This window comes from Pelmatolapia mariae, linkage group LG7 (genome assembly GCF_036321145.2).
Source record: "Pelmatolapia mariae isolate MD_Pm_ZW linkage group LG7, Pm_UMD_F_2, whole genome shotgun sequence".
Lineage (NCBI taxonomy): Eukaryota > Metazoa > Chordata > Actinopteri > Cichliformes > Cichlidae > Pelmatolapia > Pelmatolapia mariae.
Window position 1 is genome coordinate 52566516 of NC_086233.1, and position 16238 is coordinate 52582753.

The following is a 16238-nucleotide window of genomic DNA, read 5'->3' on the forward strand; positions in this document are numbered from 1 at the left end:
ATCGATAATTGTCACTTATACACACAATATTAATTTGACTAAAAAACAAACATTACATAAATTTGACAATCAAAGACTCAAAAATACCTGTTGAGTGACAAAAGAGGATATCCATTACTGTAAAGTAGAACACTGTAACCAATACTGTAAATACTTTTAATAATTGTAACACAACATTTAATACAGATTTGAAACATTCAAAAACAAAATTCACCTGAATTTTTCTTATTCCTTGCATGTGCAGAGTAAGGACGACCAGATCCAAGTCATCGGTAATCTGAAGAACATCTCCATGGCATCCAGTAAGCTGCTACTGGCTGCCAAGTCTCTGTCTGTGGATCCAGGTGCAGCCAATGCTAAGAATCTCCTAGCTGTGGCAGCAAGGTGCGATAAAATGCAAGCAGTACCTGAAATGTGTCAGATTTTCTGAATGCTATGTTGTATTTGCCAGTGAGGTGAACAGCTCCGTAGTATATATCATGTGAATCCTGGCTCAAGATCTGTAGCAAGTAATGATAGCTATAGAAAACAGCTTCTTACTACATCTGTATGCCGCTCCTACAGTGTGTCTGTTCGGCATTGCTAGGGGGAGTACGTATCCTCCCCTTAGTGGAGAGAAGCCAAGCAGCTGGTCCCGCAGGGCTTTAGGCCTGACTGACTTCTCTCTGTCTAATTAGGAAGATGGAAGCCTTGGCTTGAGCCTGTCTGTGCTCAGCAAGGCTGAACACAAACTCGAGACAATCTCGGCACTCCTGTGAGCTGTGTTATCCAATCGCAGCGAGAAGCCGGCAGTGCCATGCTTGAATAGGGGGGCTAAAAGCATGTGTGAGTGAAGCCAGCCTGTGCGTGCATGCAGAGGACACATGTGAGAGCTAAAGAGGCTGTGTGGCTGCCTGTGTGTTTCAGGGCGGTGACAGAGAGTATTAACCAGCTGATAACGCTCTGTACGCAGCAAGCAGCAGGACAAAAGGAGTGTGACAACGCCTTGAGGGAGTTGGAGGTAGCTTTCCTCACATACAGGATAGCACGCAGAGGTTTTCTGGTTTCTGTGCATGCCTGTATTTCATGTTTTTTAATTAAAGTTTATGAGTTTTGTATTTTTTTCCTCATGGTTTCCCACTATTTTCCATTAGATTCCTCCTATATAGCCATGTTTTATAGCTGGATAATACATTCAGAACAATAGTACAGTAGCTGCATTAGCAACACTAATATAACAGGAGAATTTTTACATTCTGAAGCCTACTGATGATTATACTATGAATAGTTTTAAATGATATTAATATTGTTCATTTAAGGCCTTGATTATGATGATTTATCTCTGCACAGATCAATTTATAATTATAATGTTAGCCTCAGGTCTGAATTAAGTAGCTGATAAATTTCCAAGGATATCAACGTAGAAATGTAATATTGTAGTTTAAGTTGTTATGTCTCCGTCTGTATTCAGGCTGTCAGAGGTCTGCTGGATAACCCCAGTGAGCCCGTCAACGAGCTCTCCTACTTTGATTGCATCGAGAGCGTCATGGAGAACTCAAAAGTACAGGCGTATAAAATAACTGAGTGCACTATGTACACTAACTGTCAAATATTTTACATGGTAGGCAGCTGAAGAGCTAATTTGTCCACATTTTCTCTATTTTCATGTGCCTCAGGTCCTAGGGGAGTCAATGGCAGGCATTTCTCAGCACTGTAAGACAGGTGATGTGGTGGCCTTCGGGGAGAGCGTGGGCTTGGCGTCCAAAGCTCTGTGTGGGCTGACAGAGGCTGCAGGACAGGTGAGATCACAGCGCCATACTAACTCGCTCTGACTTACCCTGCTTCTGCTCTCGCCTTCCCTTTTTCTCTTTATTTTTAGATACCTAGAATTAAACACACACTTTGTTTAAAAAAGCAAATTGCTATCAATTTTTAAGGTTGACATAGCCCAAGACATACGGCGTAAAAGGAAATTGAGACATCTTCACAAGGTGGAAATCACTTTCACGCATGAACTGCTGCCCTGAACCCTTCTAGTCGATACCCAACAGAGGTGCAAATATCTGACATACTCAGAGCAGACATTAAACAATCTTCACCCTGCCAGCTGACTAGTACCAACTTTGTGTGATGTCCTATTGGATCGATCTGCACCAGTCTAAGAACAGTGGAGGTATTAGCCTTGTGAATCAACAGCTATGAATGATGTAACGGATCTCTGCCTTGGCCATGCACTGCTGGGTTTTCCCCTGGTTGTCCCTCTGTGTTGTCTTGCAGGTTCCTAGTAGGTGGGGTTAATTAGTACAACTGGGAGCACTTGGCCGGGAGCATTTAAGATCTGGCTTTCTTAGCTTTTGCTGCCTCTTTATTTACCGAGCTTTAGCCTGGTTATTTAAGGTTTTACCCCATACAGAATCACACATCTAACATTTGATCACTACTTGAAATGCAGAGGAGTGGGGTCATCTTCTTGTGTGTTCCACAGAAAATGTCAGATGATTGTGGGACATCCCGTCCTTTCTGTTGTGCTCTGTTGGTGGCCACACAGAGTCATTGTCTTTGTTGTTTTGTGTGGGTTTTGGGTTGTTGTGGGTTTTGGTGTGAAGCTCTTGTCTGCTCAGTCATAGATATAGGCACTCGCATTGTTGTTGGCGTAGAGTATTTCAGTGTTTGTGCAGGTTCTCTTGATGGTTTTCATGGACCGTGGTTGTTCAACATTTATCAGCTCTTGGTGTCCCAACCACAGACTCGTAAGATGTTGAAACTGTATTGGTTACACCATATCGTCAGAGGTAATCAAAGGTTTATATACATATATATATATATATATATATATATACACATACACATAAAATTTGGGAGTATATCCTTTTCACAGTCTGTGGTTAGGACCCCATTCCTATGGTGTGGGTGTGGCGGCCTGCTCTGTATTCCCCTTTGTGTTTGGGGGGTATCCAGTGTAACTGGGAGCACATAACACGCTTTTGTTTTCTACTCCACAGGCCTCTTATCTTGTAGGTGTTTCTGATCCCAGTAGTCAGTCAGGCCACGAGGGGCTGGTGGATCCCATTCAGTTTGCACGAGCCCACCAAGCTATACAGATGGCTTGTCAGAACTTAGTGGATCCTGCCAGCAGTCCCTCACAGGTAAGATCCATTAAAGGCTGCAGAACATTAGTCCCCTGGCATATGGAGACTGAGTAGTCTTTAATAACTTGCTGTTAATTCTGTCATATCTCTTTAATTAAATACAGTTTTTAAGAATAAACCTGACCTCTGTGTTTAAAGAATCAATGCCCCCATGCCTTACCTAATTTTATTTTATACAGCTGTTCCTCTTTGTTAATGGTTTTGGTTCATTTGTTCATAAGGTCTTGTCTGCAGCAACAATTGTAGCCAAGCACACCTCGGCTCTCTGTAACGCCTGTCGCCTGGCCTCTTCTAAAACTTCCAACCCAGTGGCTAGGAGACAGTTTGTCCAGTCAGCCAAAGAGGTGGCCAACACCACAGCCAACCTCGTCAAAACCATCAAGGTCAACTCCCCAACTGATCAAAACGTTGAGTGTAAATTTGTTACAGATATCTTTTTCGTCAAGTGAGAAGATACAGATGTGTGTATAAATAGTTACACACTTACAAAAACAGCCAAATGAACAAATATTCATGACTGTCTTATTTCAGGCCTTGGATGGGGATTTTTCCGAAGAGAACAGAAACAGGTGCCGCGTTGCTACAGCCCCGCTCCTCGAGGCTGTGGAAAACCTGACGACCTTTGCCAACAACCCTGATTTTGCAAGCATTCCAGCTCAGATCAGCAATGAGGTATTCGTTCAGTTGATGCTTGTTTATAATGCTCCTTTAAAATGTCCTTCACCTTTACTAGTTAAATGACAGAAAGTTAATAAAAATCTTTTCAATGACACAAACGAGATCTGTGACTGTTTTTTTTAGGAGCAGTGAAAATGTTCAGTTCATCCTACAGAAGATATTGCGCTTTTCAGTGAGATTAAATGAGTGTTTGTGACTTGTGTATTCAGTTTGCTTAAAAACTGCCTTTTATTTGAGCCAACAAGCAAAGGTTTGTGCTGTGAGCAGGAGAGGAAATTGAATTGAGGTCCAGATATTTCAGTTCCTTTTGTTATTGTCAAGGAAAGGCTCAAAAAGAAGGATGTATTTTTTGTTCAATCTGAGTGGAATAGTTTGCGCATAGTCCTCTAAAAGCTTTATGGCTGTAATCTGTTGGAGGGCAGTGTTTAACGGCACTTTCTCTTAGCACAGCTGCTCTAATCTTCAGCTTGTTAATCTAATTGTCAAGGGGGGGTTTTGCTCGTATCATAAAGACTGAAGGTGTTTCTTCGTGAGTCTGTGTAAAGCTGCCTTTCTAATCTCATCCCTCCCTTTGATTGCACCTTTGATCTTGCTCAGGTAGTCAAGGAATATTAACAACTGTCAGACCAGTATAGCTAGCTCTTCACTGTCGAGCTGTTACCTGGGCTGTTGTTTCTCCTACACTAATCTTTTCATTTCCACAGGGCTCAGCAGCACAGGAGCCCATTGTGCGTTCAGCCCGCTCCATGCTCGATAGCTCCACTTACCTTCTAGAAACAGCCCGCTCACTGGTCCTTAACCCCAAAGATCCCCCCACCTGGTCCATACTAGCCGGCCACTCCAGGACAGTTTCGGACTCCATCAAGAGTCTCATCACCTCTATTAGGTTTGTATTAATCCCGCCTGTGATCATATCTGTCTCTGCAGCCTTGTCTTCAAAGTTTAGAAAGGTTTCCTTGCAGTGAGAGAAAAGAAATTCTCATATTGGAGGACTTTTTTGTGATTTTCAGCTAAGCAGGAAATTGCTGCATTAGTATATAGCTACTGAGTTCCCCACTGCTTAGTAATAGATTAGCGAACGGTACAGAACAGTGGGGCTCGCTACGGTGGATCTGAAACACATTTCATTATGTGGTGTCCTACCAGCTCTCACAGCAACTAAGACCTACAATTAACAGACATTAACATTTAACCTTGACTGTCAGTATTTTTCGAGTATTCAAGCATTTGGAGGAAACGTGTTGCCACTTTCTCACGGGAGCTGAATGAAAAATGATGGCGTTCTCATGCCTGCATAACAAAAATGAGTTTCAAGCCAGTGGCTGATTAGCTAGGCAGACCATTGTGACTATGTGCTGATTGCCTGGTAAAGCCCATGGTAATAATATGACTGCAAGATTACAGATTGCATTACAGATTCATTTGTGAGCTTTAGGGCTTTAGGTGAATATATATTTTTTCATTTTTTGATCTTTATTTTTTAACCAAGCAAGCTTCTTTTCCTTGTTTTTACTGTTTATATTTATCTAAGCTGATCTGCTATGGGTAGATATGAGCATTATTTTTCTTACAACTCAAATCTCCAGATTTTCTTTTTATATATTTATTTGCACATTAAGGTAGAGACATTTGTCTCTTTTTTTCCCATTATTTCTGGTGACAGGGACAAGGCACCGGGACAGAGGGAGTGTGATTACTCCATTGATAACATCAATAAGTGTATCCGGGACATTGAGCAAGCTTCACTAGCAGCGGTTGGCCAGACCCTACCCTGCAGAGATGATATCTCCATGGAAGTGAGTTCAAATCCCCCATCAGCTGTATCCTGTGTGAGAGGGAAGAGGAACTTAATGAGATCTGTAGTCTTTCTGTTGAGACTTTTACTGTAATTCTCTGCTGTTGTAACTCACCAGGCACTCCAGGAGCAGCTGACATCCTCTGTACAGGAGATTGGTCATCTCATTGATCCAGTCTCTACAGCTGCCCGAGGCGAAGCTGCCCAACTAGGACACAAGGTGCTAGTCTGACAGTGTATCTCTTCATTCCCTCTGAATTTAGGAGGCAAACACACAGTTTTGTATGTTTTGGTTCAACTTTTCTCTGACTATTGTCCTAAACGCTTTGTCTCAGGTAACCCAGCTGGCCAGTTACTTTGAGCCACTCATTATGGCATCGGTGGGCCTGGCCTCTAAGCTGCATGACCACCAGCAGCAGATGACCATCCTGGACCAGACCAAGACGCTTGCTGAGTCCGCCCTGCAGATGCTCTATGCTGCCAAGGAAGGCGGGGGAAACCCAAAGGTAGTGCACAGAGTCAGTTTTACTTTTCATGTCGATACAACATAATGGAACATCTTTGTCCATCGTTGTCAGTCCATTCATTGTTGCACATTAATGAATCCCTTCTTTCACAGTTTCTCTAATTCTTTCAGCTATAAACCATTTGTATTATCAAACTGAGCAGAACAAAGCCTCAGGAGTTCTTTTTAAGTTTTCTATATTAGTGTTGGAATTGATTTTAAGATTTAAGTGATTTTTTTAAACCTGTTCATTGCACAACTTCTAATCCCATTCTGAAATGATTGTGCTTTTACTCAAACTCTGCTGCCATCATTACAGCCATAAAACATTGAAATGAGCTCCTTAGAAGCTTTTTTTTTCTTATCAGATTGTCTGACTACCCCAGGCTTTTATAATTTTATTTTTATGGCTACATTCTGAGATATAGATTTACTATTGTACAAAATAGACTAAGTTTGAATTATTAGCCAGCAGGGATGATATCTGTTCTTAAATCAGAAAGGAACCAGCCTGGTGACACGTCCTCTAGTTGGACACTGAGTTCTTACTAGCTTGAGGTGCACTGTAGAGCTGTTGTCAAGCTGATGAATTACCTCCTGGCTAAACCGAGATGGCGTCACAGTAACGTTAATCAGCTGCCCGTGTCCTCAGGCATCCCACACACACGATGCCATCAATGAAGCAGCCCAGCTGATGAAGGAGGCTGTTGACGACATCATGGTGACTCTGAATGAGGCAGCGAGCGAGGGCGGCATGGTTGGGGGTATGGTAGAGTCCATCGCTGAGGCTATGGGCAGGGTGAGTAAAGATTGTTGTTGTCATTCAGTCTCAAGAGAACGTTTCTTGGGTACTTTGAGTGGATTTCAAGTTGCCGCTTGACCCCCAACTTGTCTGAAAGCAGAATGAGCTTTCTCTCAAAGACACGGTGGGTGTTCTGAAAGAGTGTGCTTGTGAATGACTCTTATTAGTCCAGAAGATGGCACGTTTTAAAATCCACAGCCCACTGGTGATGTTAGTTTTCAGTCATATTGCTAGAGGACATGTGTGTTAATATCTAGTTAATAACTGACAGCGACATGTGCAAACTCAGATGTAAAGCACTTGGCCCAGTTCAGCAAACACCTATTTTTCCCCTTCTTGTGCCTTTTACACTTTTAATTAGAATGTGCATGTTATCTAGAAAATGGAATATCTGTAAAGAACACAAAGTGGAAACGGCTTAATAAATCTATACATTAAAAAAATTATCATTTGACATGTAACTGTGAAATAAATGGGGTTGTATCTGCTTCAGGGGAAAAAAATAAGGTTAGAATTAGCAAATTCAGCACAGCACTTTAACTCTATTAATTGTAGACTTGTAATGTGGGAAGTTACATATGTAACCTTCACATGTGTAGTAAAAAATAAAAATTGTATACTGTTTTGGTGTAATCTGACATCCAGGACATTACAAGTATTTTGTCTATACTTCAAAAATCTAAGATTTATTGACTTTGTCAATGCACTGCAAACAACATATTTACTAATTCACTGGACATTCTCCAGCTGAAAAAATGAAACACTCAGCGCTCTCTCTTTGGACTCAGAGCACAAATGCATCTGAAAAAGGCAGATAGCATATCATCCTTACATATTTAATGATCAGCCTGATCTGTCTGGTGTGCAAAAATTTTCCATTTCTTTCTGGAACTTGCATCAATGGACAAAGCAAGATACACTTAAAGGATTTTCATATGATGCAGAATAAAACTAACTCTGTATTAATGTTCATGATTAAGCGTGTTCATTCATCGATTTTTTTTAATTCATATTTGTGAATATTTGTTTATGTATACACCTTAAACCAAATCTATAGTTACCATTTAATCTTTACAGCTGGCTGAAGGAACACCCCCTGAACCCGAGGGTTCCTTTGTAGACTACCAAACCACCATGGTGAAATTTTCTAAGGCCATTGCCATCACAGCACAGGAGATGGTGAGCATGCAAATGCATTACAATATTCATGCGTAACTCATGTCTGCAGTATTTACATTAAATCTTCAATGCCAATGTTTGACAATAGGGCTGAAGGAACATTAATCAGTTGATGCATATTTTCGCAGATGACTAAGTCGGTAACCTGCCCCGAAGAGCTCGGTGGCCTTGCCTCTCAGGTGACAGTGGACTACGGACAGCTGGCACACCAAGGATACCTTGCTGCAGCCACTGCAGAGCCAGAGGAGGTGAGAACACTTTTTTCTTTTTTCTTTTTTGTGGAGGATGTGGGGGGAACGTTACACTCCTGTATGGGAAAAAAAAATCATTATTCATTGTATCTTTTAGCAATTGTGCTGCAGAAATGTCAGACTGAGTTATCAGCATAGGTCTGCATTTTACACCAAAATGCTTCCGGATGTATTTGCTCACACACTGATCAGAGCAGATGTTTGGTGTTCTTTGATATGACGCCTCTTCCTCAAGGCTGCAGCAGCAATGTGAGATCAAACAGAAATGTAACCCTCCAGCATCAGTCTCTCGCAGCACCCACGGACTCTTGACTTGAAGCTTTTCTCTGTTGTCCAGAGGACAGCAATGTGTGGAAATATTGCACTAATAAGCACACAGCTCTTATCAATATCTTGTATATAACAGACTGCTGGTTACCATAGCGACATTTCGCCTCTACAAGTCTAAAAGCCTATAGTGATGCTTGTAATGAAGTACCACCCACCCATGAATTGCAGTCTGAAAATTAAAGGTGTAGTGCCAGCATTCCCTCTCTGAGGGTGCTTGAAATCATTTATCACCCACCCGCTGGATAAGAGAGATGCCAGTTAAGGAGATTATTGTGTAGTATAATGACACAAATGAGATGGTTGCAGTGAAGCTGATGCCTGGTTATGCTTTCAGGTTGGTTTCCAGATAAAGACGCGGGTGCAAGAATTGGGCCATGGCTGTATTTACCTGGTCCAGAAGGCTGGAGCCCTGCAGCTCAGCCCTACTGACAGCTTCTCCAAACGGGAGCTCATCGAGTGCGCCCGTGCAGTCACAGAGAAGGTAAGCGATATGGATAGAAACCTAAACGGCTCATTCAGGGGAAAAAGCTAATTTTCAACATTATTTTGACTTTCAAAATCTCATCTACGTAACATGAAACATGAATTCAGTTTTAGTATTCTACAAAATTGTTAAATCATTGCTCAGTGTTATTGCTGTATTCTTTAATTATAGCTAATTACATAAAGCTATAAAGAAGATAAGCTTGTGCAGTAATATATAATAATACAATAATTTATCTTTTTTTTTGTAGAAAAAAGATTAAATGAATCTAATTTTAGCGTCGCCTCACTGTATTATTGTAGCACTCATGAGGCCATGTTCTTCTGACCACCCTCACACTGTGCAGTTGACAATATTAATGTCTCCACGCTGTGACCCTGGCAGCTTCTAGCCATGCTGCTCACACATTTTGTCTTCACTCCAAGGAAATGATTTGATTCGGCGCTCATATCAGTCTTGAATAATTTGTGCTCTCACACTTGTTGATATGTGAAGCTTGTGCCTTGTTGAAATGCACACCTCGGGGCCCTCCGTTTGTTTATGAGTGATGAGCAGACACGAGTCTTCGAGGGAGTTGTGTGACTTGCAGCATCAGGCTCACTGACTTAATGTGAATGCATAGCAGACTCTGATTTAACATTTAGTGGGGCTCATTCCTCTTATTCCCAGCTTCCTTGTTTAATCCATACCTTCCAGATGTTTCTGAATATTTGTATGTTTAACTCATTTCACTTATAAAAGTCTCAGACAACACCTTATAGAAAAGCAGCTGTACAATCATTAAACCGGCACAATATATCAACAAGGTTAACTTTTAGCTGTTTTACGCCTTCTAACAAGATGTTTAAGGGACCTTGCAGTCTAACTATTGTAACATGTGCATGTTCCAGGTGTCCTTGGTACTTTCAGCGCTACAAGCAGGAAACAAAGGCACTCAGGCCTGTATCACTGCAGCAGGCGCAGTTTCTGGAATTATTGCTGACCTGGACACCACCATCATGTTCGCCTCAGCTGGAACACTTAACCCTGAGAATGAAGAGTCCTTTGCAGACCACAGGTGCGATGAGACACAAGCAAGACATTCAGACAAAGACCAAAACTCTAAACCTCCTGTTACCATAAAGTCCCATTTGAGATGTTAAAAATGTGAAATGGATATACAGATTCTCGGCACATGGGAGTTATATCTTTAAGTTGCTGCACTTACACTGTTCTCCATACACTCGAGCCTCAGTCTTCTTTTGATAACTCACTCGAAAGAAATGCAGCCTGCCAATAAAGTTAAATACTGACCTGCATTTCACATAATGTGCAGTAGTTTTGCTCAGAAAGCAGTCATGGCTTCCTTTCCTATTGCTGTTAAGTGTGACTTTGGAGCAGATTGTGTCACAATGTGTCCCATCCTTTAGGGAAAGCATCTTGAAGACAGCCAAGGCACTAGTGGAAGACACCAAGCTGCTGGTTGCTGGGGCAGCGTCAACCCAGGAGAAACTGGCCCAGGCTGCCCAGTCTTCAGCCAAGACCATCACTCAGCTCACAGAGGTGGTCAAACTGGGAGCAACCAGTATGGGCTCTGAGGACCCAGAGACACAGGTAATCAGAATCTGAAACAGAGTGGTTAAAAAGGTATATATGTATCTCCAGAAAGCACTTTTATAATTCAGCAGTCATCATAATATGGTACTCTATTATTAGTCATCTACTATCTTTCTTGTAGATAGTAGTAAGTATGTAAGAATTTCTATATAATTGCAGTTTGATCTGATACACATGGTCTCTTCCTTCCCCCTGTGTATATGTCTCTATCTCTACCCTCCACTAAGTCTGAAGTATCATGACAAGGTGGGAGTGATAAGGACTGCAGTGGTAAATCCTCTCCCTAGGGCTCAACTGATAAACCTTTACTCTGACCATTGTGCCGTATTGATTCCAGCTCTATCCCCCCAGGTGGTTCTGATAAACGCAGTGCGGGATGTGGCCAAGGCTCTGGCCGAACTCATTGGTGCCACCAAATGTGCTGCAGGCAAACCAGCTGACGACCCCTCCATGTATCAGCTGAAGAGTGCTGCCAAGGTGAGGAAATAAACCACTCAAACTGTCATATCCGGTTTAGCTGTGCAGTGATTTTTTTTTCTTTCTTTTTTTTTTGTGGCGCGCATCTTTAATTTATTGTTCCGCTGAGTCTCGCTCAGAGAGGATGCTCCATGTAGATATGTATTTATAAATTTTCTCCTTGCATTGTTGCTCTAGTTTGATATATGTGGTTGCAATGCAGCGTGAAGCTGTTTTTTGCAAGGAGGATATGACAGCTGTTATCAGGATGTGTAAGATTTGTCGTATCTGTGGGACTTGAGCCATCACTTTCTATGCAGGAGAGAGAGGAAGGGGACTGTGTGCTTTACTGAAAACTATAACAAGATGTTCTGCATTGTCACTGCTGGAACTACAGTAATGCAGGGTTTTTGTATCGGCTTTAATATCAGTGGAAGGAGGACACAGGCACAATGTAGAAGATTCACAGTGTCATAAAATGTAAAAATGCAGTGAAGATGGTGGTGCACATCTAATGTGGTGTGCATATTGCAAAAAGGATCAAAAAATAAATTATATTAATACAGCTGATGAATGGCTTTTCTATGTATGAAGAGAATACAAATACAGATAAAATCAGTAATCAACACTAATCAGTTGAATCAGTTAGCTGAGGTTTTGTTGGTCTAATTTATAATTTATGCATCCCCTATTACTGTTTCTTTTTAAGGATATTAAATATCTAATACACCTGACAGGCATCCAGCAACAATGGAACAGGTATATATATATATATATATATATATATATATATATATATATATATATATATACATATATATATATATATATGTATATGCTTTGCTTTGCTTCTTTTGTTTTCTCTTTTTTTCTCAGCACACAGTGTTTATTTGCATCTCTACCCCTATCTGTGAAGGTTAAAATGTTCTGGAGCTTCATCCCTGGTAGTTGTAAGGGAACTGGTGTAAAAGTAAAATCTGCTAATTAATAAAATATTCTGAGTTATCCACTGTGGTGACTCCTTGTAAATAAGGGAGAAGCTAGTACTAGACTTTCAGATAAGTCTATACAGCAGGAAAAATATCTCCAAACCTCCTGTACCTGTAAATGTTGCTCATGTTTTCTCATATAAACTGAATTGGGGCCCACCCATGGACATCCTCATGTTGACAGATTGTTTCAGTTCATCCAACATATGGTGACCTCCAAATGGGACCCTTCCAAACCCCTGGTGATGTTTCTCAAATTCCCAAGCACATAATGCACACTTTGCTTGAATACAGCAGAGACAGAGCAGAATGTGTCGCCATGAGTCAGTGAAATTTTAATAGCTTTTTTTCCACATCTGTGACAGTAAATAAACTACATTACCAGTATTTAATAATCCTGTATTTTAATTTGAAATGCACCACTCTGTCTTTATCTCCAGCAGCTGATGTATTTCATTTTTATTAGATAAGCACCCTCAACACCATTTTTCCCTGTATAAGAATCAGTGAAGGGGAAAGCAATAATAATGTAATATGTTTTGCCATTGAGGAGAAAGAGCTCCACCTCCTGGTTTGTCTATAGGTCTCATCGTTGCGCTCCTTATTTGACAGGTCATGGTCACCAACGTGACGTCGCTCCTCAAAACAGTGAAGGCAGTAGAGGATGAAGCCACCCGTGGGACGAGGGCACTGGAAGCCGCCATTGAGTGCATCAAGCAGGAGCTGACGGTAAGCGCACCTGACAGGTCAAACCTCTTCTTAATGATTTATTTGGAGTCAAAATGTTGAGGCCCTGCTTTTCTGGAAAAAAGATCTCAAAGAAGATATCTGTGTCTGTAATTCAGGGGAAAACAGATAAGCTTTTTGTTCTTTGTTCTTTTGTTATGTCCAGCTCTTTTCCTCCCGATTCCCTCTTACCTCCTGCAGGTTTCCCACAGCACTTATCAGGGTCTGGGTAGCAGATGTGAGTGAGAAAGGAAGATTTTAAGACTGTTTTTTTTTTTTCCTTGAATAAACTGCTAATTCTTATCAGACGACCTTACATTCTAATTATTCTGGTTTCTATGTCAATATTTTCTGTCAATTTTAAGTCTATAACTGCTCTACAATATTCACGTGCACTTGTGTATTATCATATCTGAGCTCCGTGGCTGTATCAACGTGTGCTTGTGGCTCATCATCGTGTCAGGTGTTCCAGTCCAAGGACGTCCCAGAAAAGTCCACTTCACCTGAGGAGTTCACCCGCATGACAAAGGGCATCACCATAGCAACAGCCAAGGCAGTGGCCGCAGGCAACTCTGCTCAGCAGGAGGATGTGATCGCCACTGCCAACCTGAGCCGCAAAGCCATCTCCGATATGCTGACTACCTGCAAGGTGCTAATCCACACCGCTCGACCAAAGCAGACCTCACGCAGACAGCACCAGGCTGCCAGGGAGCATGTGAGCCCAGCCTGTGGAGAGCAGATATTACAGAGGCTAGTCTACTGTATGTCTGCTCCCACTGCTAATGACTCAGTCACTTTTCAAAGTCATGCAGCGAAGCATCACTCAGGATGTCCTTCAGCAAACAGCAGGGCGCTTGTAAAAAGACAAAAATAAAACCATGTACAAACATTGCAGGCTGTGGTTTTAAAAATCAAAGCACAATAGTGACTGAAGACTTGATTTTCTGGTAGCTTTGAATTCTATCTGTAATTGGAACTATGTAATGTGCAGATCCCCAAGCAAAATGCTCTCTCAGTAAGCTCTCCCTGACCCCACGTAGCGCATTTGCACTCGTGTTAAATGTTACCTTTCCTATGGGAACAATTTCAGTGTCCTATCCTAAATCTCCTGTTCTCCTGTATTGTTTTCTTACCCTTACAGCAAGCAGCATATCACCCTGAAGTCAGTGAGGAACTGAGGAGTAAAGCCCTGCAATATGGCTCTGAGTGCACCGCCGGATATATCAACCTTCTGGAGCAAGTCTTGCAGGTTGGAAAGAAGTAGTCTCATAAATAAAGGATACAAGTGATTTTGTGTGCATCTCCTGGCCTCTTGCACTCACCCTGCACTGATAAAAAAAAGTCTCAGACTTCCTCATAGGATAAAACGTAAAAATTGTGTTAGGCCACTATGCAAGCCTTTAGAAAATCTGATTTTGTTTTTTGTTTATTTTTTCTGTTCTTGAATATATTTGCATAAAAATTAGCAGCTCATTCTGATGAAATTGCTTTGTTGCAAAAATTACTGCATGAAGACTGCGTGAAGACAAGTGTGTCCATGTGAGACAAATTGCCAGTTAATGCATTGAGTATCATAATTACGGATCTCGTTTGCATAATTAATGGGCACATCATACCGAGTCTGGCAAGACATCAGGCACATGAAGGACTTTAAAATCCACAATATATAACTTAGTTACAGAAATAGTTGCTCAAGTAACAAAAACGGATCCTCAACTTTTACATTCTGCAATATAGGTTAGTCTCTTTCAGCAAGTTAATTATAAATTATACTCAGAATTCTTAACATGTAATCAAGAAAGGTTAAAAATGAACAGATTTGTTTTGTAAAGAATTATCTCTGACTAATCTCTTACCTTGTGTTTACTTTTGCTTCTTGTGTGTGTGTGTGTGCGTGTGTGTGTGTGTGTGTGTGTGTGTGTGTGTGTGTGTGTGTGTGTGTGTGTGTGTGTGTGTGTGTGTGTGTGCCTTTGCACATGTTTGGCTCTTGTGTTTTCAGGTGCTGCAGAAGCCCACACCAGAGCAGAAGCAGCAGCTGGCTGTGCACTCGAAGCATGTGGCAGCGTGTGTGACGGAGCTCGTCCAGATCGCCGAGGCCATGAAAGGTGAGTCCAGACACACAGCTGATGACACACACGCTCTCACAGAACACACAAAAGAGAATAGCTTGATAGTCTTTACTTACGAGTGACCCCATCCTGACTGTTGTCAGGATTTTATGGATGCACATAAAAGTTGTGCATGCTTAACTTTTCAAGTGTTTCTCTAAATACTGTTTCTCTAAACAGTATTTTGAAAAGGACACATTCATTTTATGAAGGTATGGGTGATAACCATAAAGTTTTGACTGAACGCTTTTGTTTTATAAATGACTGTAGGTACACTCGGTGTAAAACCCTAAAGAGAAAACTGGATAATACATTTTTAAAGGAGGGGAATTTCCCCTAGGAGCCAACTCAATCAGATAAAATGTAAAAAAAACATGACAGGATTGTGGAGATGGCAGAGATTAGTCAAAGGAGCCCTAATCCTCTTGTACGTGAATATCATGGTGCGAGTCAAGCTCCCAAACCTGTGTGTGTGTGTGCACACCCTGATAAAGATGGGTCACGAGAATCACTTTAGAATATTGAAATCACACCAAAGAGTGATTACCGTGCTGTCTTTCAAATTAAGCTCTGTAGGATGGTTATGACACAAACATATTAGAGGAGTGTTTTTTTCTCTAGATGTTGCAATGCTCCATCTGACAGGAGTAATAGATTGTGTTTGGATGAGAATTAGATTTCAGCGTACTGCCTGAGACACAGCGGGGCTATCCACTTCACCTCTCTAATGTCCCATGTGTTCTCTCCCTCTCTCCTCCCTGCTCTTTCCTTGCTGCCTCAGACGGAGGTAAGTGGGATACGGTCTGTTTTGTTCCTCCAGATCACCTTTCATGCAGTCAGAAGGGGGTAGAGAGTAGATGGTTTCGAGGTAGGGTGGGGGTGCAGAACAGATTTCCCCAGAGCTCGAGATAATCTATGAAAACATCGTTCCATCTGCTTTACCAAGCTGTTCAAAAACGGCTGCATTTTATGGGCACTTAAAACTTACAAAAAAACAACGATCCATCAAGTGTGCATTTCGTCTAATTTTAGCCATCTTAGTCAATTTTCAGACATTACTGTCATACTGCAAACAGTTTGTGGGAATGTATAGAAAGCTCAGATTTAAGACATACAAGGCATCCTGCGTGTGAATAGGAACATTTGTTTGAAGCAAAGCAGGACTATTTCTTACATAAAATTATACCATCATTTTTTTCTTGTACTTTTTT

The 16238-nt window shown here is 41.4% G+C and overlaps 1 protein-coding gene across 6 annotated transcripts in view; it reads left to right on the forward strand.

Annotated features, from left to right (window-relative positions):
• The window catches only part of tln2b (talin 2b), an 85010-nt gene that overhangs the window by 61203 nt on the left and 7569 nt on the right, over positions 1 to 16238 (forward strand). For 2 of the 6 annotated variants that reach the window (XM_063479644.1, XM_063479645.1), the window contains exons 30-52: positions 245 to 384; positions 907 to 1000; positions 1451 to 1540; positions 1656 to 1778; positions 2982 to 3125; positions 3350 to 3535; positions 3660 to 3800; positions 4511 to 4692; positions 5470 to 5602; positions 5720 to 5821; positions 5937 to 6107; positions 6759 to 6905; positions 7986 to 8087; positions 8216 to 8335; positions 9003 to 9149; positions 10043 to 10209; positions 10562 to 10745; positions 11100 to 11225; positions 12806 to 12922; positions 13086 to 13157; positions 13383 to 13568; positions 14061 to 14168; positions 14919 to 15024. In XM_063479644.1, the coding sequence (XP_063335714.1) occupies positions 245 to 384; positions 907 to 1000; positions 1451 to 1540; positions 1656 to 1778; positions 2982 to 3125; positions 3350 to 3535; positions 3660 to 3800; positions 4511 to 4692; positions 5470 to 5602; positions 5720 to 5821; positions 5937 to 6107; positions 6759 to 6905; positions 7986 to 8087; positions 8216 to 8335; positions 9003 to 9149; positions 10043 to 10209; positions 10562 to 10745; positions 11100 to 11225; positions 12806 to 12922; positions 13086 to 13157; positions 13383 to 13568; positions 14061 to 14168; positions 14919 to 15024 (3088 nt within the window). Of the gene's footprint in view, positions 1 to 244; positions 385 to 906; positions 1001 to 1450; positions 1541 to 1655; positions 1779 to 2981; positions 3126 to 3349; positions 3536 to 3659; positions 3801 to 4510; positions 4693 to 5469; positions 5603 to 5719; positions 5822 to 5936; positions 6108 to 6758; positions 6906 to 7985; positions 8088 to 8215; positions 8336 to 9002; positions 9150 to 10042; positions 10210 to 10561; positions 10746 to 11099; positions 11226 to 12805; positions 13177 to 13382; positions 13569 to 14060; positions 14169 to 14918; positions 15025 to 16238 lie in introns of those variants that run through there. The other 4 variants (XM_063479646.1, XM_063479647.1, XM_063479648.1 and 1 more) reach the window with 4 other exon arrangements.